The 26,494-nt window shown below is 51.6% G+C and overlaps 1 protein-coding gene across 6 annotated transcripts in view; it reads right to left on the bottom strand.

Annotated features, from left to right (window-relative positions):
* Positions 1 to 651: 651 nt before the first annotated feature.
* The window catches only part of EPS15L1 (epidermal growth factor receptor pathway substrate 15 like 1), a 102,088-nt gene continuing 76,245 nt past the window's right edge, over positions 652 to 26,494 (bottom strand). For 3 of the 6 annotated variants that reach the window (XM_063110738.1, XM_063110737.1, XM_063110736.1), the window contains 3 exons: positions 20,797 to 20,926; positions 6,323 to 6,528; positions 652 to 1,347 (listed from right to left, as the gene is read on the bottom strand). In XM_063110738.1, the coding sequence (XP_062966808.1) occupies positions 1,201 to 1,347; positions 6,323 to 6,528; positions 20,797 to 20,926 (483 nt within the window). In that variant the 3' untranslated portion in view covers positions 652 to 1,200. The remainder of the gene's footprint in view (positions 1,348 to 6,322; positions 6,529 to 20,796; positions 20,927 to 26,494) is intronic. The other 3 variants (XM_063110741.1, XM_063110739.1, XM_063110740.1) reach the window with 2 other exon arrangements.

Raw genomic sequence — 26,494 nt, forward strand, 5'->3', positions numbered from 1 at the left:
TGAAGGCCCTCACCAGGTGCTGGCGCCATGATCTTGGACTTCCCAGCCTCCAGGACCGTAAGATATTAATTTCTGTATAAATTACCGAGTCTGTGGTATTCTGTTATAGCAACACAAAACAGACTAAGACATCTGGAGGGAAGCAGGTCCGAGACTGTGCTCAAGCCACTAAGATGCCAGAGGGTTTGTAGAGGTGACCCGAGTCAGAAACACTTCACAAGTTTTTATCTTGACCTGGGAAACGTTGACCTGGAGGGTCCCACCTGCCTGGAGACAGTGAGAAGCAAAACGGGGGAAAATCTGCAATATCCTCAACAATTCCTGGGATCCCCCAAACAGCTATGTCCAAGCTTCTGGAATGTTCTAGGGGAGTTCAGGTGCATGAAGGCCCTCTACAGATGCCAGCACCAAGATCTGGGACTTCCCAGCCTCCAGAACTGTGAAAGCTCCCCATCTCCCGATTCTGAGTATCGGTTCCTCGTGTGAAGACCTGCCCTGTTGGAAGTTTTCCAAAACCAGTTTTCTCTGTAGTCCTAGACTCTCCTCAGACATGTAGGATTTAAACAGGAATGCTCAACTGCTTTTTCCAAAGTTGATCTGCTTCTGTGATACCAAGAAAAACAATGTCTGAATAAATTAAAGGTTTTCACGTTTTGTATTAAAATATTTTATATTAATCATTCAAACTTCATTTTTATACAACGAATGCATACATCATGGGGGAGTGGGTCTCAGTGATGTAGGTAGGGGCTGGGGGTAGTGCGCCCTGGGTGGTAGGTGGGGCTCATCTGCAGCTTTGAGAGGGGACAAGGCAAGGAGGCTCCGGGCGCTTCCTCTCCTCAGCTGTCCATCTGTCCTGTGTGCATTCTAGAAGGAACAGCTGGACAAGGTCACCCCACAGGGGATGGCACAGCAGAGATGGACCTACGGTGGCAGATGCCCATGCGAGGGGCTCCCCCAGGAGAAGTGTGGCCTTTCCAGGCCTTTCCACCCATGTTTCTTGCCCACAGGGGTGAGCTGCATCTGCTTACCCTGAACAAGCCCCCCAAAGCCTTAGCCCTTGACCTGCGGTGGCTGTGGCATGTCACGTTGGTGAGCTGGGGATGCTCTGAGTGTATGTGTGTGTGGATGGAGAGAGAGACGTGTGCACTTTCTCCTCTGGCCAACCCTTGTGCCCTGTCGCCTGCACAGGGCCTGTGCCTAGGCGGCCGGCATGTCAGCCTTGCTGAGAGCGATGGCCAGCTCCAGGTCCTCCTGCTCCTGCCGCCGCAGCCGTGCCAGCCTCTCCTGCTCCGCCTTCTCGCTTTCCCGCTTGGCCCATGCCAGCTGCTGCTCCTCATTGCCAAACTGCAAAGGAAAAACGGAGGGTGGGTTACACAGTCCCAGTGCTACAACCTGACTGCTCACAGGAGATGGGACAGGAGGGAGGGGACACAAGAAGGGGACATGTGGGGTGGGGGGCAGAGTCCCATCAAGCATCCGGCAGAGATCCAGTTTGCAGGGGACAACCAGAGGCCATGTCTTGGTTGGGCCCAGTGGGCACCAGGTGGCATGGAGGGGGACACATGGCTGAGTCTGACCTTAACAGCGACCTCTGGGCCTCAGAGGAACTGGCTGTCCGCCCCTTGCAGAAAACTGAGGACAGGCCATGGAAGCTGGTGGGCCAGAGGTGCTGGGTGGGCTTGGAAAGTTCCAGTGCACACATCTCTGAGTTTCATACACATCAGCAGCATTAGAGACAACCTTGCAATCCTGAAATGTGGCATGTCCCCAGCCACACTCTGGGGAGCTCTGAGACGTGCTAAGGGTCATTTTACACTTGAACATTTACAAAAGCCCTGGCATTTACGTCATCATTCAGTCAAAGAGCTTTTCCCTTGCGGTGTTTTTCTGAAGTGTTCAATTTTTAAAAAGTTTTTAAAAACAGGGGATCTTGAGATAGGTGATTTCAAACCATTCCAGGCACCTAAGCTATGAAAAGCCACACCCACGGCTCCTCCTGAACCTGGGTCCCTGTCACTCTGTCGCTCTGTCCCCTCGCAAGATGCCTCCAGCACCATTGCCCCAAGGAAAGCTACTGCCTGTTTAGGGATGTAAAGGTCTCCCGGAATCCATGTTTTTCTGGAGTAACACCAAACATAAGAGATGCAGGTGGCTCTTCCCAAGGCACCCTCAGGAGCAGACAGACAACCCCAACATGGTCCAGGCCCTGGAGGAGGCTCCTGCAGACCCCCAGAAGTGCCAGGGAAGGAAGCACACAGAGCTCTGAGTTGCACGACACACTCAGGGTAGGCCTGCTGTCATTTGTCCCTGTGACAGCTGGGGACACTGAGGCCAGGGAATGGGGGAGGTCTGAAGGGGTGGTGCTGTCAGATGTACCCGACAGGAAGCTCAATGTCAGGCCCAGGAGGCCGGTCACCAGGGTGTGAGGATCAGTGTTCAGTCTTGCAGCTGCCAGGACAGGACAGGATGGCGTGAGAAAAGCCTGACCTTGGAGGGGTTTTGGACCTGAAGAGCAGCTGAGATTTCCCCATGGAGGCTCCTTAGGAGAGTAAGTGTGTGGTGATGAGATCAGCGGTTTCTGAACGTTTCACAGCTTGATGGCCAGCAGGGTGGGGGTGGGGGGCTGAGCCAGGAGAGACAGGAGGGCCACCTGCAGGAGGGGCGGGTAGAAGGAGCTGGGATTGGAGCAAGAGATGCCATCAAAGAGGCAGCAGAGCCCAGGAGGCCTCCCTCCACTGGGCCTTGGGACTCAGACGGGGATAGGTGGGGAGGGTTGGTCAGTATAAAGAAAAGACGTCCCTGGGAGGCCAGGCTGAGTCCCGATTTCTTGGAGGCACCACCCAGATAAAACTTGGGGGACTGATGGGTCTCCAGGTTGGACTCCCTGAAAATTGGTACCCCCTCTCCACCTTGCTGTTTCTACCACAGGCCACAGATAAAGCCCTGGGCCCCCTGCTGCCACTGTGGGGGATTTTCCAACACCTATCGGGAGAAAAACAATGAAAAAACAACAAATGCTGGTGGAAATTATTCTGCAGTGCCTCTGACAACAGTCGGAGGGAACAGCTCAGGTATCAGGGACCTCGCCCTCACCAGCCCAAAAGACTGGTGGGGGAGGAGAGCTGACCTCACAACTGGCTTAATCCAAATCAAGGCCTGCTGGGTCCAAACCATGGCCCCCCAGTTATCTCCAGCCAGCTTAGCCCAACTTTCGCAGAATGTCACCACACAGCCTCCTGCTAGAGGGGTTGGCATTTCCAAATGAACCGTGCTCACAGGAAGGTCCCAGATGCCTTCAGAGTCCACTGGTTGGGGCCAGCTTATGAATGCGATAAGGAGACTTGCATTATGGAGTTTGCAGGCACCTGAGAAGCACGCTGGGCTGAGAGAGGTCTCAAGAGAGGGGGTTGTCTGTGGTGTGTTCTGTCTCAAAGGAGAAGAAAATGCTGTCCTAGCCCTGCCTGGAGACTCCTCGACTGGGCCACTTTCTAGTTCTTGACCTGGCTGGGTCAGGTGAGATGGGCCCGAATCTGGAATGCCTTGGGACAGCAGCTGCTCAATAAACAGTGGATGAGATTTGCACCAGCTCTGATTTCTGCTTCCCTCTTCTGCTGTCACGGAAGTGATACATGGCAGGTAGAAGAACGCCACCCTCTGAGACATCTCCCTCGCTGAGGCCTGCCCAATCAGGATGCACAGCAAGTGGTTTTATTTCAGTAGCCTCTCAGAAATCCAGTTTGGAAAGCTGAGCACACCAAGCGCCTTTCCTCACTGGCAACAGACACCTGCACTCTGAGGTGTCCAACAGCACAGGCACCAGATCGCGTATGGGGACACTTCTAGCTACCTCCTGTTCTCATTCTCTCATTCTGATGCTCAAATTACACCCAACTTATTGGATAACACAAAGCACAACTGAGCCAATGTGATATTTGTCCTGCTCTTAATGCAGACTTCTGAAAAGAAAAAAAAAAAAAAGAAAAAGAAAAGAGCCGTTCTGCTAACCTATAAATGCTGCTTCCTAATAAACACATTTGCTGGAGAGAGAAAGGCTTACTCTTAAAGAAACAGCAGAGAAGGAAGAGGTTTCCTGTGAACAGCTACAAGCACAAATAACCCATTGATGGAAATGCAGGGCTCATAAATCAGAAGGTTCTAGAGCAGCACAGCCAGGGATTCAGGGGGAAATCGCGTGGGGTGTGCATGTGGGATGTCAGTTCCCCTGACAGGCAACACGGACCCCCCTGCCTTTGCACAAGTAACAGCACATCTTGAATGGCACTCTTAAAATATATCTAAAACAATCCACTGGGCAGTTAGAGATCTCTCAGCATTTACTCTGGGAAGCGGAAATACTCAAACCAGAAGAACCAGCATTGGCTTTTTCTGAGTTAGCGCAAACATTCAAGATCCCGTGAACCCACAAACCACCAGTAGATGGGCTGAGCCCCGTGAATGCTATGAATGTGGAAAGACGTCCTGAGTCCCCAGAAGAGGGAACAGCTATAGACATTTTTGGACTATGGTATGACCAAGGGGGACAAACCAAACAGATTAGGCCCCCTGTCTCTCCCTCATCCCATCCCATCAGAGTGGGCCAAATCTCACAATCTGATGATTTCCTCTGGAAAAACTGGGGCATTCACAGTGGGAAAGGTGATTTGAAATAGAACACAGCAGGGCTACACACTGGACTGGGCAGAGTTTGATTTCCCACCTGGAGATGAGCTGATGAATGACCAGGGTTGTTTTAAAACTGATGTTAAAGGGCTGGCTGGTTAGCTCGGTTGGTCAGAATGCAATGTTATAACACCAAGGTCATGGGCTCGGATCCCTGCACCAGCCAGCCAGCAAAATAAATAAATAAATAAAAAGTGAACTTAACAAGTGTTTTTGGAATGACCAGAAACATTGGGTCAAATGACAACTTGAAACCTTGGCTGTTTTTAAAAAAATGTTTTCAAAAAATGAGCCCTTTGGGGGTGGGGAGGGGTCACAGGAAATAGAACTATGCATTTCGGAAAGAGAACAGTCATTTCTTCAAGCTGCCGTTCAACTCCACTTACCCAACTCTTCCCTACCCAGAACAGAGTACCTGAGTCATGTGTGAATAGCTCTATTTTTTTCATCAGAAGTTAATATTTTCCACCAGAAAATAAACCAAGTGCTATTCAAGAAACTCTAGATAAAGGTTTTGTTTCTGGCTTTTATTAACAAAGTCACCCTTTTGTATACATCCACAGTGTGCTACAACTGTCACCAAAATCCAACTAACTAGTCATAAAATATTTAGAGGTCACCAAGGGCCAGGAATGTGTCAAGGTCTTGGGCGATTTAAGCCACGGGATAGCTGTGTATAGTGGCTCCAAAACAAATCGGCTGGTTTTAAAAAGGATCTTCTAGGAGTCAGAGCAGCTATAAATAATACATTTCACAACTAAAGATGAAACAAGGTACTTTACAAACTCAAATGAAGAAAACCTTTTTTAAAAAAATGGGCCAAAAACATATGGTGAAATCAATTCTGGGAAGATAATATCCGAAGCGCTCAAAGAACAAGATTTTTGTGTGCCGAGGGGGATACTGAGAACACCCTACAGTGATGGCACCGTACAATCTGGAATATTTTTCAGACAGACAAAGAAAGCCAGGCTCCCCAAATCCCAGCACTGGCTTCTGAAAAAGCACTACACTTTGCTAAATGGCTTTTTGAGCCCTTTTTTAAAAATTAGTTTTGGCTAAAGGAAAGCCTTCAGAATCGTTCCAGGTTGGATCTCTTTTTTCCTCATAGTTGGTAATTTAAATAAAAGCTTTTTTTCAAAAAGAAATCAAATGGCTCTTCCTTCATGGGTTCCGCCTGGGTCCTTCGGTTCGTACTAGCCACACAGAATGCATTGGGGTAGGAGAGTCGGAGCTGTGCACAAGGACCTTTGTGGAGACGACAGAGCCCTGATGTAACTTCTGCAGTCTGCTTTTGTACTTCGGGAGTGGCTTCAATGAACACAACAGCCTCCGGGAGACAGAAACAATACAAAGAGTCTACCTCAAAGGACAGACACAGGCACGCTCCACCACCCTTCTAGGAGAAAACGTGCCCTTGGCATAGAGTATCCAAACCATAACTCTTTTTTTATTGAGAAACCATTTTTTTCTTACAGAAGTGGCAGTACAGAATAAATAACGCGATTGATAGCGAGAGATACTGAGAGACGTAAATATGTAAACTGGGAGGTTTGCTTAAAGACACACAAAATAACCCTGGAGAAGCCGCAAGTGGAGGTCGGGAGGGGGTGGCATGGGGACGGGGGACTCAACTTACAGAGGTGAAGTCTGCAAAGCCCGAGGAAGAGGCCTTAGAAGGTTTAGCTGAAGAGGAGGGGACAAATGGATCTTTTCCACTAAACGGGTCCCCAAACCCCTTTTTATTTTGGAATGGGTCGCCGTTGTCAGCCCCAAGTGGCTGGAATGGATCAGGGGGCTCGGGAAAGTCTGCAGAACCAAGCTGGCTTACAGGTGTACTTTTACCTGGAAAGTTTAGGAGAAAAAAAAAAAAAGAAGAAAAAAAGAAATACAAGTTACTCACCGCGGATGGAGCACAGTGCCAATGGCAGGCCCCACCGCTCTCAGTGGAAACCCTCTCTCTGCCTCTCTGGGGACAGCCTGGAATTCAGCTAATGGGGAAATCCCAACTTTATTCAAACTTTATCCCAGGGACAGGAGAAAAACACTTTTGATGACTCACACACACACATACACACACACACAACAGCTAAGTCTTAGAGCTGTGTTTAAGAAGTTTACACACAGGCATGTTTCAGTGATTCACTCTAGTGTGGCAACACGTTCACTGATATACTGAGTAAAACAGAAAAGAGTCATGGCTGAGCAGAAAAACACACTGCAAGCTTCTAAGAATTCAAAAAAGGGGGGAGGGAGTTACTCATAAAGCAAAGGGGAATTAGCTTCACAATTCGGGACAGAGGCGTTAGGTGTGCTAGTCGTGCGCGTCTGGAGACAGCACACTGGATAATCCCATTCTGCCGTCCTGAGGTTTAAATTCTTTTTCATCTCCTGCTTCTGTCCCTTTGGTGTTGGTGCCTCCAAGGGGCAGGCTTTGCTTGGGACTCTCTGAGCTTTTTGCCGAGCAGGTGACTCCAGGTAGCCTGGATCCCAGAAAGGCATATCTTGACAGAGAGGCGGGAAAGAGGTATTTGGAACTGGAGGAAATCAAGGCCATGAGACTGTGTGAGAGATGTGGCTTGAGGGCAGGTAGCTTTTCCCAATGCATCCTACCAACATGCCAGAACATTCCACTAGCACCAGAGGCCTCTCAAGACCTGTTTATCAATGGGAGGCTCCACCGGATGAGCCTCCCAGGATCTGCAGTTGTGCCGGCCAGCACTGCTCTATCTGTCCAGTGGGTACCCAGGGTGGCTGGAGTACCTGGGGGCCAGATGGTCGATCAGTTCCAGGCAGCACCCCAGGCTAGAGGTTCAGCAATACTTAACATGATTCCAATTTGTTAACTGAGCTTCCTGTGTTGATGAAGTTTCAAAGCAATGTTCAAAAAGAAACCAAGAGCTGCCTGCCACAGTCCATGTTTGACCTCAGACATCTGGATCCACGTCCGGAGAGTACTCTGGCCCTAGCCACACCTGCCCCCTGCAGCACCTGAGCTCGGGACACCTGCCTTCCTCACTGGGCAGAACGAGCTCAGCCCAGCTGGCCTCTTGGTGCCTCCCTGTGCCCGGCTCTAAAGCCATCCTCTCTGTTTTGCAGCAGATCAACACCCCTGGGCCACATTTCCGAGGGTCCCAAGGTGTTCCTAAGGGCTCTGAGTCACAGTCTGTGCCTGCCACCTTTAGCTCTGCAACCTTGACAAGGGCAGGCACCTCTGCCCCAGTTTCCTTCTCTCTCAAATGGGAATGAAGAGGTGGGGGTCAAACTCAGCGCATGTGGGGGTGGGTGGGAACTAGGCCACAGCCCCTCTTCTGGAAATGGAAGTTTCTGGGCCAACTGGAGCCAGTGACTGTAATGTACAACTGTGGGCCCAGCTGGTGCATCTCAGCTTGATTCACAGCCGGTGCCACGAGAAACACAAGTCACAGCCGACACGGTGCCACAGTCGGGAGAACCATGGGAAAAGAAAACAGTGGAGCTCATCAGGAACTCTGGCACCAGTAAAAACCAAGACGCCTCACCTGGATGGACTCAGGCACCAGGGCATGTATGCGCATCAACAGCTCGAACCTACAGGGCCCTGGCCCGCCCCCTGCCCAGCACAGAGCTTTCTTTTCATGTGTACAAGGAGTCACAAGTCGTCTTCCTTCCTACAGTTTGCACAGGACGTGGAGACACACCTGCAGCCCACTCCTGTGACCCTCTGCCATTGGAGCAGAGTCTCTGTGCCCCTGGCCCTGGTTCTGCGGGTTCCACCCGGGTTGCCATCATGTCCCTGGCCAATGCCCATGGAAGACCTTTCTAGCCTCACACTGTCACAAGCAACACCCCTGTGTGAGTCCATCTACTAATGCTTCTGGAAGTGGAGCTGTGGGGTTGGAGGTCATGCCCACTGTGGTCCAGCATCTCAGTCTCACTGCCTGCCCCAGGCATCAGTCAGTCTCCCCTAGTGGCCTCAACTCAGTCAGCCAGGAGGCCCAGTTGGCAAAGTGGGCCCTGGGAGAGAGGAGCGGCCTGCACAGTGAGCCTCTGCCCAGTCCCGTGGGTGAACCATGCTGTGATAGTCTTCCCCAGGAGGGCAGTGCCCAGGCCACCACATGGCAGGGATTGGGGCCTCTCTCGGAAAGCACTGACCCCTTGGGGTGGTCCCCAGCCCCTGCGCTTCCTGTCTCATCCCTTCTCTCCTATCCCCAAACATCCCTCCTGCCGTCCTCCGCTCTGTGCCATCCTCCCTGCCATCAGCTCCTCGGGGCAGCAGAGAGAAGAGTGATCTGGCCCCAGGCCACAGCCTCCTGGCTGGTTCCCTGGCCTTGAAGAACTGCCTCCCCCAGGCCGTCTCCCACAGCAGGCCAACTCCCCAGTCCTGAGCAAGCCATGGCCTCCTGGGCTCCTGGCACTGCTAGGGCTTGCTGGTGTCACTGTTGACCCCTCCACACCTTGAGAGAGGGGCAGGCAGCTTGTAGACACTGGCTGTCCACGAACGGGGGCCAGGGTACTCGGGGGCTCCCAAGGGGGCGGGCAGGGCTGGGGTGCTCCGTCCACGCTCCTGCACAACCTCCAGCTCTCCCAGGTCCCTGGAAACTGCCTCCCTGTCTGCACCTCTGCAGCCTCGTCACACCCTGTCATTACTCCACTTAACTGTGTTCTTCCTCTCTCACTAGAACGTCTACTCTGTGAGGCTGGGGGCCCTGCTGTCCACCCCTGGGTCTCCCTGCCTAGAGTGGGGCCTGGTGCTCACTAAACTACAGACTCCATGGTGCCCCGCCCTGCCTCAAGCCTCCAATTAGGGGAGCAGGAACACCTCAACACCCGAACCAGCCTCTCTTCCCAACCTCATCTCCTGACAGCCCCCCAGGGCTCAAGCAGCACCTCCTTCTCCAGTTATCCCCAAACCCAGGGCTTCTTCCCTGGCTCTGCCCGGTCCCTGTGTCGAGAATGCATGCCCAACCACCGTCACCTTCTTGGGGAAGCCCCTCGAGGACCACCCCCAACTTTGGGGGAGATGTGCCCCTGGAAGACGGTGGGTGGACTGGCGACTACCCAACCACCCCGTTCAACCCTGTGCTGGCTGCTCTCAGCTTCAGTTTCCTAATCCAAGAAAAGGGGTTGTGATGGGCCAAACTGTATCCCCCCAAAATTCGTATGTTGAAGCCCTAACCCCTAATACCTCAGCATATGACTGTATTTGGAGAAAGGATCTTTAAAGGAGCAACTGAATTAAAATGAGTCCACTGGGGTGGGCTCTAACCCACTAGGACTGTTGTCCTCATAAGAGGAGGAAATTTGGACAAAGACACACACAGAGACACAACCAGGTGAAGACACAAAGGGAAAACAGCCATCCACAGGCCACAGATAGAGGCCTCAGAAGAAATCAACCCCACCGACACCTTGACCTTAGACCTCGAACCTTCAGTGCTGTGAGACAATAAAGGTCTGTTCTGTAAGCACCAGCCTGAGCAGACTGACACAGGGGCTGCCGGGAGCAGTCACTGAGAGCAGGTGTGTGCAAGGACCCACCACAGCCACAGGCAGGGGTGCCCTGGGGGACGCATCCTGAGGGATAGGAATGTAGGTTTGACTTGGGTCCTGTCCCCACAGCCTGTGGTTTGCATGAAGAAGGGACTCTGAGCTCAGCATCTACAGTCCTTGTGGCCCAGCCTCCTCACTGCTACATCCATCAGGGTGACCATCACCACTGTTGGGTTCAGCCAGTGTCTTGTGTCTTTCCCACCCCAAAGCCCGCTCCCCCCCCACTCTGTCCACCTCTGGTGGTCCAGTGTGGCCTATGGCATGCCCAAGGGTCAGTTCCGTGAGGACCAGCCCCAGCATACCACAGGTGCCACCAAATACCGCCCAGTGTCCCTGATGCCAGCCAGCCTGGGGCTCAGCACATGGAAGATTCTGGCAGGTTCCCGTGGGCCGGGTGCTGCCTGTACAGGCTCCACAGGTCCTAAGGGACCCCGGCTCTTTGGGGAAACACCTCTGGGGAGCTGGGAGGGGAAAAAAGGCATCCTCTGGTTTGCAACATGGCTGGTGTATGCTCGAGCTGAGTCTTCCTCAAGTTCTATAATAATATGGACAAAATGGCAAAATTCTAGTAGAGGAAAAACTACACACATCCAGAGGACAGAAAATCCAAGGATGCAGTGCAGCCCCTTGGTACCTGCAGCAAGTCCAGAGGGGACACTGCTCGATTTCTCGCAGGGTCTTATCACCTGTGGCAGATCTGCAACTATCTGGACAGGGGTGGGAGGGAGGCTGACCCCAGCCAGGCCGAGAGTGAGCGGCCACTACAGAATGCTCAAATCAATCAGCCGCATCTGGGCTTTTTCTCACCTTTGCAATGAAGAAAGACCTTCCTTCCCTGGTTTGGGGGATTTTAAAACAGAAAGAAAAATTGTTTTTTGGGAGAAGTGGTTAAGAATCCAGACTGCTACGATTTCAGGCTGAGGTTTCTGACCAGCAAAGAGATGATCGGAAGATGAAAGGCGCTGCTCACACCAAGAACTGCCTGTGCCTGGTTTTGCCCTGTTGCCGAAACCATGGTTGTTTAGAAATCATGACTGTGTTAATACGAAACCAGGGCACACCAACTGCTTGTCTCTTGTTTTCAAAGAGAAAAAGAAACGGTTTTTTCTCCGTTGTCTGCTTTGGGGCTTGGCATAGAAGCAGGTAATAGACCTGAAACGTGCAAGGCCTGTCGAGGCCCCAGCCGGGTTCAGGAGCGCTGGGGACCGGAGGCTTTGTGCAAAGAAGCCTGCATTGCCGGGGAGCGGACCTTGCCCGAGATTCCCGCTGTGTGCACCCGCTTATTTTTAGCAGCTGTACTTTGAAAACATTCTGGGGCCAGTTCCTGCTTTTACATAACCACTTCTGCTAACTCCTTAATCGTTTTTCCGATTTTCTGAGGTGTAACTTATCTCAAACGTGACAAAGTAACTTTAATCTGCCTCCAAGGCCCTGAGCAGAGGCACTGCAATGCAACCCCACAGGGGATTTACGCTTTTTTCAGGCTCCAGGTAACGTAAGGAGAGATCTTTATGGAGGCGTGTTTCAGAGCAGGGGTCAGAAACCATTTTAAAAAAAAATCAGTATAAAAACTACCTAGAATGATGCCTGGTACATGATTTCATGCCATCGTTCCTAGATACCTGCAGAGAGAGACCCACTGATCCTAACATAGCAGAAGACAACTGAATTGAAAGACCCCCTAGGGATGCCAGCTTGCCCCCGCCCCCCGTCCCCCAGTGATTCTTCATTAGCAGGGGGAGAGGAATACAAGATTGAAGAAAAAGCAAAATAGAACTTATTTTCAAACCACAGCAGTTTCAACAGTTACCCAAGCGGTGTACCGAAACCACACACAGGACTGACTTTAGCAAAAACAATACGAACCGAATGGTTTACCACAGTGTGTGCTGTTAAAAAAAACTTGGTGGCCGGCCCCACCCTGGTAGAAATTGCTTTAATTCTCCTGCTTCTCAAACTTCTTAAAGCTGTGTGCACCCCCCAGCACGCTTGATTGGGGGTCATGGCCATGACAGGGGCAGATTCTGCTGGACAAAAGTTACTGGCCAGCGAAGTTCAAGGTCATCCTTTCCAATCTCGCTTTTCAGGAAACCCTCTGCCTGAGAGCCGGTGCGGAAAAAACAATGGAACACAAATACACACCCTCTGCAAACCCTAAAAATGGGGAACACTATGCAAACTCTGGAGGAAGGGGAGTTTCTCGTTTTAAATTCTTTAATTAGAGAGAGAGGTTTTAGGTGATGAAGGGTCTCAATAAATCTAATGAAGTAAGCAAAAATATAAGCTGGCTGGTTAGCTCAGGTGGTTAGAGCACGGTGTTGTAACACCAAGGTCAAAGGTTCCGATCCCCCAGCCGCCAAAAAATAAAATAAATAAATAAAAATTATACATAAGAGAGTGCATTGTGTGTGTGTGTGTGTGTTCTTTCCAATCAGACACTTGGCTGGGTTCTATTTATATAATTCAGTCCTGCAGTTGGAAAATGCAGCTCTGCAGATGAGAGATAAATACAAAAACAAAAAAACAAAACAAAAAAATAAAAAACAAAGGAATGTGGTCAGGGCAGCTGCCCCACCTCAGCCACTACCCTATGCGATACAGGAGCCCACAAAACTGCTATTAATCCCAGCACAGACACCCACATGACCGTCACTCACCCTACACAACACAGATGCCCACACAACTGTCATTCACCCTACACAACATGGATGCCCACACAACTGTCGCTCCTCCTACACAACACAGATGCCCACACAACCGTCACTCATCCTACAACAACTGACATATGATCTTATCCCTAACCCCCCTCCCAGCAAAAAAGCTTAATTGTGGGGAGAAGGGAGAAAGAGAAAAAACAGGTTGTCTGGAGGGTAACTTTAAAGACTCATGGCCATTTGGGGACTTTTACTGAAAATGACTGCTTTTCACCGACACATCTCAATGTCTTCCTCTGGCTCCCAGCCGAGGCAAGCGAGGACAGCTTTCAAAACACGACACCCAGGACCATGTAGCGGCGTGCAGGCGTGGGGTCCTGCAGGTGCCTGCCCTGCGTGCTCTCGCGGATGCACATGTGGGAAGCCGGCAGATCAAAGCTGCGCCAAGCAGCACAGCCTCGACAGATAAAAATCTGAGGTCCCTGCCATCACGGCATTGAGATTTTCCACTAAAAATATTTACTGAATTTTAAGAAAATCTGTCTAATGCATTGGAGGGAACAGGATGAGGTTTGGTTCTGAATTGTTGAAAAAAGCTGAACAAATATTTACTATGGTCCACCTACAGCTCAAGTGTTTTCCTCTGCAAGTTGTCTGAGGGGGTCAGAGGCTGTGGAAATTGCACTGGGCTGACTGATCCGATGGACGGTCACTCCTTCATTCAAAGAAAAAGGAGAAAAAGGAAAAAAAATAGCCACACTTTTTTGGGTCCTCCAAAGACATACAGCATTTGAAGTGAGAGATACAATTTTCTAGAGATGACCACAAAAAGGCTCCTGTGATATTTCTATAAAACCTGCCTGACTGGGGCTACATTAGCTCTGCAGCAAAAAAAAGAAGGGATGGGGTGTTTATACGATTCACAAGCCGTTCTTGTCTTCACAAAAACAATACACAGAGGCAAGTCTCACGATTCTGCTTTTTGAAAAATCCCATCAGTTCTTTGACAGGTACCTTTGCCCCGATCTGCGTGAGCACTGGGGGGAGATATATCTACACACAAGCCGGGCAGGGGGAGCCTGCATCGGCACCTGCCACATTTTGTTCCTTCCTACAGAGAGCACCAGTGTCACCAGAACACCACCTCTGCAAAGGGCAGGGAGGCACCGTACCTACATCTAGCAAAATCACCAAAGAACGCCCCGTGTGTGGCGGGACTGAAAGACAGTCATGCGTGCACAGCAGCAGCAGGACTCGGGAGAGCCCTTGTGGAGGGCAGCAAGCAGGCTCGCAGAGCCCACCGGGAGCTCCCGTTGGTAGGGACACTTCAGGAGTCAGAACCTGAGTCTGTGGCTGGGGGTGCTCCACTCTTGCTCTCTCTACAGCCAGATCCGCCCCCCACCCCCCGTCAACCACATGCAAGTGCTGGTTTGCAGGTAGCAATGGCAGGGGGAGGGGGCACTGACTTGGTGCTTTGAATGTGAGAAATGAAAGATCATAGCCGGAGCCCTCCTGATGCGTCTCACTCAGCCCCCTCACCTTGCAAGGGGCTGGGAGAGGCCTGGCAGCAGGGGGGTGGCTCCTGTGTGTTCACACCCATGCTAAGATGCACCCCCTTTTGGGACTGCACCCCACCCTGCAACTCCAAGGCCCCCCAGGACCCCTGCTGGCTGAGCCCTGACTCCTCTGCTCTGAGACCCTAGGCCCATACATTTGCACCCCACTGAACACCAGGTGACAACAGAGTCACATGACACCCACTCGATCCACCCTTTTGGGTACAGAAGGGTGGGTGTGTGCCGAGGTAGGCAAATGCTTCTATTTTCAAACTCAGTCAACTTTGCAGAACAGAAATCACCCCAAACAGCAATCTGCCTCCAGCCGCCTGGAGCGTAAGATGCTGAGAAGAACCCGACATTCCTCTCTCTGATGACAGTGGGACCTTTCCAGGGCCGGGCGCCTCGGCTCTCACGCCAATGCTGCTGGCGGGTCACTCCTAGCCTGAGGACATACCCTCCAGGGGGCTCAGGAGCAATGCTGGGGTGCAGGGAGCAGATAGAAAATAGGGCTCCATTAGGGTGGGTGCTCTAGGTTCCTCGAGACTGTCCCCCCCCATCCTGGCTAGCTAGCAAGTGCTGGAATTTTCCAGGCCCCTGAAGATGGTGGAATCACTTGTCCCATTCTAAAACTGCACATGTACCCATGTATTATCTCTTTGAGATCATCGTGGGAACGGAATTAAAGTAGTTAAGTTCGAGGCCGAGGTGCTAACCGCACAGTTCAAATGGAGATGCCATTTTAAAAGTGGATCTTGTGTAATAAACAAGAGGTTTCAGGACCAAATGCTGGGAAGAGGTCACTGACCGCCCTGGTGTTTCAGAGGAGGAGGGGAGCCAAATAAACACAGGCACTGGTGTCATTTAGGAACTCAGCGCTTCCTCAGTGATCTGGTCCTGTGCGGCGGCCCCCCCACCCCACCCCCACGGCCAAGGTGACCGCTGCAGCAAGAACCCTCGGCCACCCTGTGTGGATTCCACACACGGGCATGGTAGGGACTTGTGTGCTGGGGAGAAATTTTTTTTTTCTTTTTTTGAGTGCCATTGGAATCAAACAGGACGTAGGTTAAATTGCATCTCATGCAATTTAGGTAAAAGGTGTTCGTTAGCAGAATTTTGGGGAGGGGGCAAAAAGACATTATAATCGTCATAATCCCACGTGTGGCTTGTTTAGGAGGTGAAAAGGTCGCTAGTAGTAATAAAATGATCATTAAATTGGGGAGAGGTTAAAGGTTACCGGCTGGTTAGCGGTGGAGGTGCGCTAGCTGGTGTCACTCGGGTGCTGCAGCAACCACAAGGCAGGCAGGAAGTGGCAAGGGTGGGGCCGGGTCGCAGGATCCCACTATCTCAGCGGCCCGGGGCCCAATCACTGACACCCACACTGCCGTTTCCTGCACTTAAAAAAAAATCTGTTTCTCTCTTTGCAAATCAACAACTTTTACCTAGAAACTTCAGCGGTGAGTTCTGACTGATCTCGATCTCCAGGCGTGGCAGAAAATACACCATTGTTTACCTGGGGGAGGTGTGTACAGGGCTAACTTTAACTGACAGGTTTCGCTGGCTGGCTGGCTGGCTGCCTGCTAGGTCTGTTTTGCGTGTGCCTGAAAGAAACCAGTTCTCTCTGCCCCAAACAGACACCTGCTGGTTATTTAATACCTTGATAGAACTTTCTAGAGAAGACCTCCAGGCACAGAGAACTTAGTGCCCCAGAAGAGGACCCTCCACCCTCAACCTGGAGTTGAGAGCAGATGGCCAAGTGTAGGCTACTTGGGTGCAGCACGCCTCTGCCTCGACAAGGCTCCCAGGTGGAGATGTCCCCACCATGACTGCCCAAGCCACTATTTGCCCAACTGTACACCTCAACATGACGTGTGTTTATCCTATGTCCATTAAACCACAATGAAGTTTTAAAAACAAAAAAGTAGAGCTGACCAGTTAGCTCAGTTGGTCAGAGCATGGTGCTGCTAACAAGAAGATCCAGGTTTCCATCCCTGTACCAGCCAGCCATCCAAAAAAAAAAGGTCCCACAAAATTTGAAAACTGCTGCCTCTAGAACACCAGAGAGAGCGCCAAAAAACCACAGGTGACTCAGACCCAAACTTGCATTGGGTCCCGTAGGAGGACGACCCAGAGGGGACCCTGGAGCCCTCTTTGAAGTTGAGCTACCTGCACACCGACATTTCTCAACGGAACAGATTTCCGCTAAACTGCCATCATGCAATCTCATGGGGAAAGAGGCCCCTTGATAGTGATGACTGCCTGCAGGTTCGCAGCTACCTCAGGCCCCGCTGCCATCTTTACTGGGAAAGGCACCTATGGTAGATACAACCCGTGTCCTGGTCCCTGCACACCGGGGTGGGTGCAGGTCACTCACAGCACATCACTATGCAAGACACATTCCCTTGCACGCCCACCTGCTAGGCCTGAGTTAGTCCCATCTTTAGACAGGGAAACTGAGGTTTGATAAGGTGAAATCACTTGCCCAGGGCCCCATATGGAGTCAGGGGAAGGACTAAAATCTGCACTGGGGCCTTTGTTCCAACGTCCAGAAACCAGCCTGATCACACAGTCTCTTGGATTCTGGCAGGACCATTTCCAGGCACAGAGAGTTCTAGAATCTTCCAGGTCCCGGCATGGATGAGCCCTAGGTGGGAACGTGGTGACGTCAGACGTGTTGCGTGTGTAGGGCCATGAGAGTGCAAAAGAGCCATCCCCTCATCCTGACCTTCCCCAACGGCAGGTATAATGCTGTGTGTGCGTTTGTAAGAAAAACCATTGTCCCCGAGCAGTCTATCTAGCGCTCTTCAGTCTACGTCCTTCTTCCCTGTTTAGCCAGACTGGGACGACCACTTTCGCTGCAAAGCCCCACTATCCAGCATCAGGAATGCTCTTGAGTGACCGAGTGTGCCCAGGTGGCCACATAGCCTCCCCGAGCAAAACAGGCTGAGTCAGCAAAAAAGGCAGAAAAGCACATTCCTGCATTGTCAAACTGTTGGAAATTGTTTTCTTAAAAAAAAAAAAATATTCAGACATTAGTGTGGGCTGCTTCCCGTCTTAAGCAGCCAAGAAACAAGCAATGTGCCTTGTGTGTTCATAAGGAATTTTCTGAGCAGGATCTCATCTACCCCTCATCTGCTGACCTGTCTTGCCAACAACCAGATAAGCACAAAGCTGGGTCTGTGCAGAGTGGCCAGGGAGCAGGAAGGGGACTGTGCACCGCTGGGCTCCAGTTCCCCTGACCAGAGAACCAGCACAGGGCAACAGCTTCCTCTGCATCCCCACAAGGAGCCAGATGCACACACCTCTCACCATGTGACTTATTAAAAGGTTGACTACCAGACCCCATGTGTGCACAGGTGCATGAGCACGGGTGGTTTTCAGGTTGTTAGAGGTTAGGATGAAATCACAGCTGAGACGGTGCTGGAAGCTCAAACAGCAACCACCACATGGGTCTGTACCTACCACCCAGCAGCGTGTACAAGGCACAGTTTTTCTGTTCAGCCATTGCTTCTAGGTAAAAGAATCAAACGAGAGATGCTTAGGCTTCTGCATGGATTTCTTGGAGTTGCTCACAGATTCAAATGCTGCACATGCCTTCCAAAGAGCTCTGAACTCACAGCTTGGTTCTCAGTGCTGTCTATGGAAGTATCGGAGGGGTTGGATGGGGGACAGGTCACCAGGTCAAGACCTGGTCCTGCTGCCACCTCGCTGCTTGACCTCGGGCAGCCCCCACGACCTCTTGCTTCCTTTTCCTGTTCCGGCAAATGGGCATCGTGTCACCTGTCCTAACCATCTCACAGGTCTCGCTAGGGTCTGGTGAGATCAGAGTTGGATAGATGCTTCCTACAGGTCTGCAGATCTTAATACATTTCCACAGAGCATGGAGGGAGCACCTGGCCACTTACTGGCAAAGGTGCAGCAGTCCAAAGCTACAAGCAGAGGCAGCCCAAGACCCCCTGGGTCTCAAATTATGGAATAGCTCTCTAAAAAGCCTCAACTCCAAAGCCTGGCACAAGCAGGTCATTCAAACCCTGGTTACTGAATGTTTAACTTTTAACAAGCATTCTTCTCTGCTTTTTAAGTCCACAAGATGCTAAACGCAGAAGCCAAATTGGGGTAGGTAGGCTCGCAGAGGGAGACACCAGGGGAGGTGACAGCTGAGGGAGCGTTCAAAAGCGGACCCAGCACTGGGTTCAGGTAAGTGGGAGGCGGAGGTGACAGTTTCCACAAATCACTGAAAACGAAGCTTTGTATCTGCTAGCTACTGAGTGGGATAGCTCCTCTTCGGGACCCAACAAATACAACACTGCTTTGCATGCATGTGCATGCACATTCATTCACTATGCAAATATGTGCACTATGCGTGTATGCATGTAAGCACCCTGTGAGTGTGCACACATGCAGGTGTGTGGGTGTGTTTGTGTGCGTATGTGTGCATGCAGTAGGTGAATGTGTGGTCACCAGGATCCATGTATGTGTATGTGCATGTGTGTGCATTCACACGTGAACATACGCACCTGTGTATATGCATGTGTGCGCAAGCACTGTTTGAAAATGTGTATGCACACAGGTACACGTGTGCATGAAGAACATGCATGTGTGTGGATATGTGCTATGTGCACATGCACGTGTGTGCATGCAGCATGTAAATGAGCATGTGCTCGCCTGTGTGCATGCACGTGTGTGTACGTGTGTGTGCACATGTGCTTTTGCTCCCATGTTTCAAGCAGAGTAGGGAGGCCCAATGCCACTCCAATAGTAGACTGTCAAGGGTCCCCTCAGAGCCACTGCCTCTGTGTAAGGTGCAAGCAGCCTCTCACGGCTGGCTGGAAGAAAGTTCCTTTGTTGTTTTTGTTTTCCCTCCATTTTCTGGTAAATGTCTTTGATGTGTGGCTTACAGAAATGATCTCTTTGCTCATCTGTATCTGCTCACAGTTCACAGAAAACCTGCAATAATCCACACTGCCTGTTGGTCATACTTTCTTCATGACTCGCCCACAAGGAAGCTAACCTGGGCATGGCAGGTAGGGTCCCCGAGCTCCGGAGAGAAAGCCCAGGCCAGCCCGAGTGACAGGAGAGAAGAGGCAGTGTTTTTAAAATAACTTCCCCTGTTCACCTCTACTGACGGGTCCAACCCATGTAGGAAGACTGGCCAGCCTTAGATCCGATCGCTTGTAACTAGCGAGCTGGGTGCAAGTGGAGCCCAACAGATCTGCTCAAAGACCTGCCATAATCAGAGCCGCAAAGTGGAGCCCACTGTGGGATTCAAGGGAGAGGCAAGTTCAGGCAGGAAGGCGAGCCCCGCCTTCCCTCACTGCAGCTGACAGACGAGTGGGGAGGAGAGGGCAGGGCCATGAGGAGGGGCGGGGCCAGGAGGGGCACGCCCTGTCTAGGGAAGGCCTTGTAACACAAGGCACGACCGACCGACAACAGGAGCATGCGAGTCCCTGGTGGCCTCCCACAATCCAAGGACAGTGTAGGTGAGACTTTGCCCAGAGACTAGAGAACAGAAGAGATGTCCCAGGCCAGGCACTGACAAAAGGGACAATGAAGGGATGGATAAAGGATTAGGAGACTGCAGTGAATCCTTCTGCTGCTTGAAGCAACAGCTTTCTGCTTCAGAGTCTGGTAATCTGGCCTGTCAGTCTGTGTCTATCACACAAGAGAAATCCCACCTATGAGTTAAAGGTTCTCAGAGTCCTCAGGGGGACATGATGGGGCCCTCGGCTATGAGAAATCAGTAGCACCGGCCACAGGGAAGAGACGCAGGGTCTGCAGAAAACTTCTTGATGGAAGCCTAGATGCAGGGCAGGGTAGGAGCAGTGGCGATCCCCAAACCATCTTGCCTCCTCTCACATCAAACACAGCCAAGGAAGACCCCTACCCCCACCCCAAGTCCTTACACAGCTGGGGAAAAACTGGGCTGAGCAGGTGGCCTCAGACACCCCTGCTGCCATTGCCACCCCCAGGTCCTCCCTGAGCCAACGTGGGAAAGAGAGTGCATGGGAGGCCAGGAGGCTGCTGGACAGTGGGTGTTTCCTGAGGGATAGCCAGGGTATTGCGGTGGCACTGACATGCTCGGGCAGAGAACACACAACCACCACCCCCACAAACAGGGCTCAGAGGCCTGGGTCCTGTGGACCCCAACACAGAACCTGGGGCCCACAGGTCAGGGCAAGGGCAGGCAGCGGGAGGCAGGCACCACGCATGCACACACACCGCGCTCATGGGGACCCAGGTGCCCCTGTGGCTCCGCGTGCAGGGCCCCATGGCATCTACTTCTACTCTGGACTGGCAAACAGAGGGGCCCTCGGTCCCCTGAGCTCCTGCACCAGCAGGCAGGCAGCTACAAGAGAAGAAAGCGTACTGACCACTGGGCGGTTTAGGCCGTGGAGGAGCAGGCTTCTTCGGAGGCAGAGCAGGAGTGTCCTGTTTACTTTTAAAGGGGTCATCTGAGAATGCTGCCCCTCCCAAGGAGGTGAAAGGGCCAGAAGTTGGGGGCTGTAAGAGAGGACATGAAAGAGAGGCAAAAAACATTGATTAAACTGAAGACAAGGGATGGCCACCGAGCAAGTGCTCACGAACAGGAGGCTCGGCGAGGCCCCAACCCTCTGGGCTGCACGCATGGCCCTGCTTGCTCCTGGGGTCTTTCTCAAGCCCCCGGCTTTCCTCCACCCTCAAAAGCCTGGGCCCTCTGGCCTGTGAAAGGCAAGTTGCCAACACACAGGGCAGCAGAGAGCAGTCCCGTCCCTCGCCGTCCCTGGAGGGTGCCCCCTGCCACGGGTGCCACTCCTGATTCCTGGACTTTGCACACAGGATCCTCTAGGCCTCCTGCTCATGTTTCAGAGATACACACATCCTCACCGCCATGCTGGCTGCAGTACTCAGCCCAGACCCCTGGGTGCCGCCTCCAGGCTGAGCGGACCTGTGTGGTCACTGCCTTCAGGTACTGACAGGCAGCTCCAATTGCTGGGTCAGACAGCACCAGATCTTCTCTGCCCCTGGCTGCCCACATGCCCTGTCCACAGGTTGGAGTGTGCCCTCAAATGCCTGGCCCACCCACCACCCATCAGCATGGCCACGCTGCCTTCATTGGACTCTATGACCCCTGGCCCAGACCCTCGACCAGCATTCTCCACTCCTTGCTCCTACATGCTCCCACATCCACTGTCTCAAATCCAAGTTGGATCACATAACCCCAGCTTTAAACAGGTAGACAGTTATAGACAGTTAAGACACATGGGTGGATGTATGGATGGACTGGGAGGGTAGGTGGGTGTGAGGATAAATGGATGGATGGGAGGACGGACAAATGCATGGATGGAGGGTGGGTAGATGGATCAGTGGATGATGACTGGTTGAACGGATGGATGGGTGGATGGATGGTGGGTGGATGGATGGATGGATAGATGGATAGATGGATAGATGGATAGATGGATGGATGGATGGATGGATGGATGGATGTGAGGATGGATGGATGGATGGATGGATGGATGTGAGGATGGATGGTGGGTGGGTGGAGGGAAGGATGGATGAATGGTGGGTGGAGGGATGGGTGGATGGATGGATGTGAGGATGGACGGATGGATGGTGGGTGGGTGGAGGGAGGGATGGATGGATGGTGGGTGGAGGGATGGGTGGATGGATGGTGGGTGGAGGGATGGGTGGATGGATGGATGTGAGGATGGAGGGTGGGTGGATGGATGCATGTGAGGATGGATGGATGGATGGTGGGAGGGTGGATGGATGTGAGGATGGATGGATGGTGGGTAGGTGGATGGATGGATGGATGGATAGATGTGAGGATGGATGGATGATGGGTGGATGGATGGATGGATGAATGGATGTATGGATGAGAGAATGGATGAATGGATGGATGGATGGATGGATGGATGTGAGGAAGAATGGATGGATGGATGGACGGATGTGAGGATGGATGGACGGATGGATGATGGGTGGGTGGATGGATGGATGGATGAACGGATGGATGGATGTGAGTATGGATGGATGGATGGATGGACGGATGAATGGATGGATGGATTTGAGGATGGATGGATGGATTAATGGATGGATGGATGGATGTGAGGATGGATGGATGGATGGACAGATGTGAGGATGGATGGATGGATGGATGGATGAATGGATGTGAGGATGGACGGATGGATGGATGAATGCATGGGGGGTTAGGGTGGAAAGGGAAAGGATGAGAGAGGAGGTAGAAATATGTGGGTAAATAAGCTGGTAGAGGTAGAGATGATAGATTGGCAGGTAGGTAGGTAGGCAGATGCACAAGTAGATAACACTGAATAGCCCCGATGCCTACAGGTAAACTCCAAGCTCTCTTCAGGGCATGCAGGGACTTCATCATGCCTACCCCCCACTGCTCAATTCTTCAGCTCCCTCCCTGAAGTCACCCCCATTCCCTCACGATGACAACTCAGCCTCTGGAACCCCTTACCCCCCTGGACACTGTTTGGCAGCCAGTTTCCAGGCCTCTGCTCACACAAGACTCCTTCTGGGGAGCCTGGCCCACCCTGTCCACCTCGAGCCCCTCTTCCTCCTCAGAGACTGGCTGGACCCCACTCCTGCCCCTAGAGCCCTCCCTGGAACCCCTTCCTGCCAACCATGCATGCTGGGACGCCCTGACACAGCCCAATGGGGCACTCGTCACCATGCCACAGTGACAGGCTTCAGGCCTCTGCCCCCTGCACGGCAGGTGTGTGCCACCTCCTCTGTGTACACTGTGTGCAGCTGAGCCTGCAGCGGGCAGAGCCTTGTCTGAGTGCCTCCCAGGAGGATGCTCTGCTCCTCACCTTGAGCACCTGCACAGGGCTGGTGGCCCGGGGGAGGGGAGTAGAAGGGGATCACTTTCTTTGGGGACAAGAGGAGTGGCAACCATTTTTACTAAACAGAAAATAAACATTTAATAGAAAGTAAAGTCATTTATAGTATTACAGAAAATAACACATTTTTACTAAGATACAAGATAACTAGGAAAGTACAGGACAAAAAGATATGTTGCTCATAGAAAACAAAAGGAGTCAGCAGATATAGGAATAAAAACGATGATGTATTCCCCAAGAACACAAACAGGGAAGCAGACCTGTGGCCAGGCAGGGAGGAGTCACAGCAGGGATGGGAGGAGCCACAAGGGGAGACTTTGTAACTTTCCCCCCAATAGGGCAGGCCGAGCAACAGGAGACAGCAAGAACACAGAAGTGTGTGGGTGGGGTTTTCTTAGATAATCTGGACCAAACAAATTGCTGGAGATGTGGGGAGAAGGGTCTTGACTTTGCCTCTAGCTTGTCACAGAATCGAAGCCATCTAACCTAGGCAGAGCCACACAGAGGAGGCCCGGCTCTAAGAGGCAGCCATCCCTACTCATTCCAGTGCCAAGCCAAATCCTGAAAGGCACAATCCCGAATGCCATAATCTCAAATGTTAAAAAGCCCAAAAGAACAAAATCCCTAGTCTAAAATCCCAAAAACTGCAATCCTGAAAGAACAAAATCCCAAAAATACGAGTATAATTCTGGAAAAAAATAACTTTAAAAATTTAAGCATTTATTTACATCCATAAAAGGGGATTTGAGAAACATATAAAAACACCAAAGAATACTTCACAGGCCCCTTTACACAGTAAGTAGGCAATAACATAAGTAATTTTTACAAGCAGAAACTCTCAGGTATACTAACGGCAGTTGCACAGGTATCACAGTCATGAACAAACGAACCACAGTCACGAAGAAACAGATCAAAAGGTAAAACGTACAAACACATGTCACTAGGGCTGGTAATCGTGCACCCAGCTTCACACCTGCAGTATCTGAAATACTGTAACAGACAAGCTAAGTATTGACACAACTGATCAAAAACTGCAGTGGTTCACCACTGCATATGCAGTCGCCCAGAGCCAAGATCATGAGAATTTTATCTTTCACAAACACAGGCATAAAAAAGGGACATCTCTTTAGTTACCGAGGAAGTGTCAATGTTTTTACGTGCATGCACAACTCTTACACACACAGCAACATTGTTATGATGCACTTTTGTGGAGTCAAATATGCAAGAATTACCTAAGACAAACTGGAACTCTCTAAAGATCCCCACAGAATCTGTAACTCCGGCATTGGAAATGATGTGAAGATGAACACAGCATAGCGAATCATGAAAAGTAATGCCAACAATTTAAAAGAGAGAGAGAGAGAGAGTGTGTGTGTGTGTGTGGCGGGGGGAACAACTGAAAAAAGAAAAAGAAAAAGAAAAAGAAAACAAAAAAAAACATTGGATTTCAACGTTCAGGATTTTAGTCTTTTTGGATTGTGATTTTGGGGATTTTAGACTTTAGGGTTTTGATCTTTCTGCATTATAGTGTCTGGGATTGTGTCTTTCAAAATTATGGCCTAGGCCCCCCCATTCCCAGGTCCCACCGCAGCAGGGGAGTGGCAGGGCCCATAGGTGGGGGAGGGGCCTGGAAAGGCTTCTGCACAAACAGCCCCACTGGATCCCCCCTTCCCTGGTGCCCCACTCAGCTCCCGGGAGCCACCCATAGGAGACTCTCACTCTGGGCTGATCTTCTCATCTCATCTTCCCAGTGGCCTTGGGAGGTAGGCCTACTGTCATCACTGCTGCTTTACACATAGGGAAACTGAGGCACAGAAAGGAGACATGGCCTGCCCAGATCACACAAGCAGGTCAGCAGTGGATTTGGGGCTGGAATCCCATGTCATCTGCCTCTGGGGCCAGGGCTCCTGGCATTGCCCTCGGCTGCTGGTAGCTCGGCTCAAAGGTAGGTCTGGCGCCACGTTCTGGGCAGACTGTCCCTGTCCTCAGGCCCATGGACGAGTGCAGACACAGGCAGGAGACAAAGCTGGCTGAGGAGGCAGTGGATGGAAGAAGGCACTTCCTCCTAAGGAAGACAGGGTCTGAGCTCATCGGCTCATTTCTGAACAAGAATGGCTCCCGGGCCTCGCAGGACTAAGGTGAGGCAAGGGGGTGCCATCCCTCATGGCTCATGCTCCCCTCCACTGGGTGCCATGGACACTGTCCTTTCAACTGCAAGAGTCAGCGGGTCTCTTTTAAAGTTTTCAAAAAACTCTTCACTTGAGCTTCTAGAACATCTGCCTGGTCAGGAGCCCCTGCCAGGGCTGTAATCCCAGCCCTGCCACCTTCTGACCTCTCTGTACCTCAGTTTCCTCTTCTGCAAAACGACAAGTATGACAGGCCCTCGCTCTCAGGGCTGCGGCAAGAAAGAAAGAAGATAACATGTAAAGAGCTTCCACTGGCACCCAAAGTTGGCACAAAGAGAGCACAATTATCATTATGCCAAGTACATGGGTGTGATCAGGATTCTTCTTGATGCCTTCAAGAGTCCGGGGAAGCCCTGTCAGTGATGGACATCTCACTTCTGCTGCCTCCCGCTGTCCGCAGAGCCTTTCAAGGAGGGAAGTATGGGGTCATCCTGCAGCTTAGCTTCATAATACAACGCCTGAGTCTCAGGGTGCCCCTGGGCATGCACTGCCTTCTGGGCTGTGTCTCCCGACTTGGAGTGAGCCCTTGGCAGCAGGTGGCATGGCCCGAGGGGCAGGAGGTGGGGGTTGGCTCCCTGATGACTCAGGTGAGCCCCCCCACCCTCTGGGTCATGCAACAGGGCCTGGACAACTAAGTGTACGCTCAGCATTGGAGTTCTAACTTATGACAGCTGGCGACATGCTGCCAACCCTGCAGATTGACCGGGGATGTCTCAGGCCACATGGAGTCGGCGCCTCCCTCTTGTGTTTCACTACCTTGGGCCCACTGGCTCCCTCCAAGGTGAGAGGGTTCCAACCGTAAATGCCTGGTTCTCCAACACGGTGGATTACGTCACTCCTAGCACCGAAACACCCGTGTCATTTCCGAATCCCAATTTTCATGACTTCAAATTTCCCAAGAAGTCTCCTTTGGGACTCAACTCTTTCCTACTCCGGCAGCAGCTTCACGGAAAATCGCTATTTTTAGAAAGGTTTTAGTAAAGCTGTCAGAGGCTCACTCCCTGGTCTGGGTGAGAGTCAAGCATGCTTAAGATAAAAGA

This window comes from Cynocephalus volans, chromosome 10, assembly GCF_027409185.1.
Source record: "Cynocephalus volans isolate mCynVol1 chromosome 10, mCynVol1.pri, whole genome shotgun sequence".
In the NCBI taxonomy this organism is placed as follows: domain Eukaryota; kingdom Metazoa; phylum Chordata; class Mammalia; order Dermoptera; family Cynocephalidae; genus Cynocephalus; species Cynocephalus volans.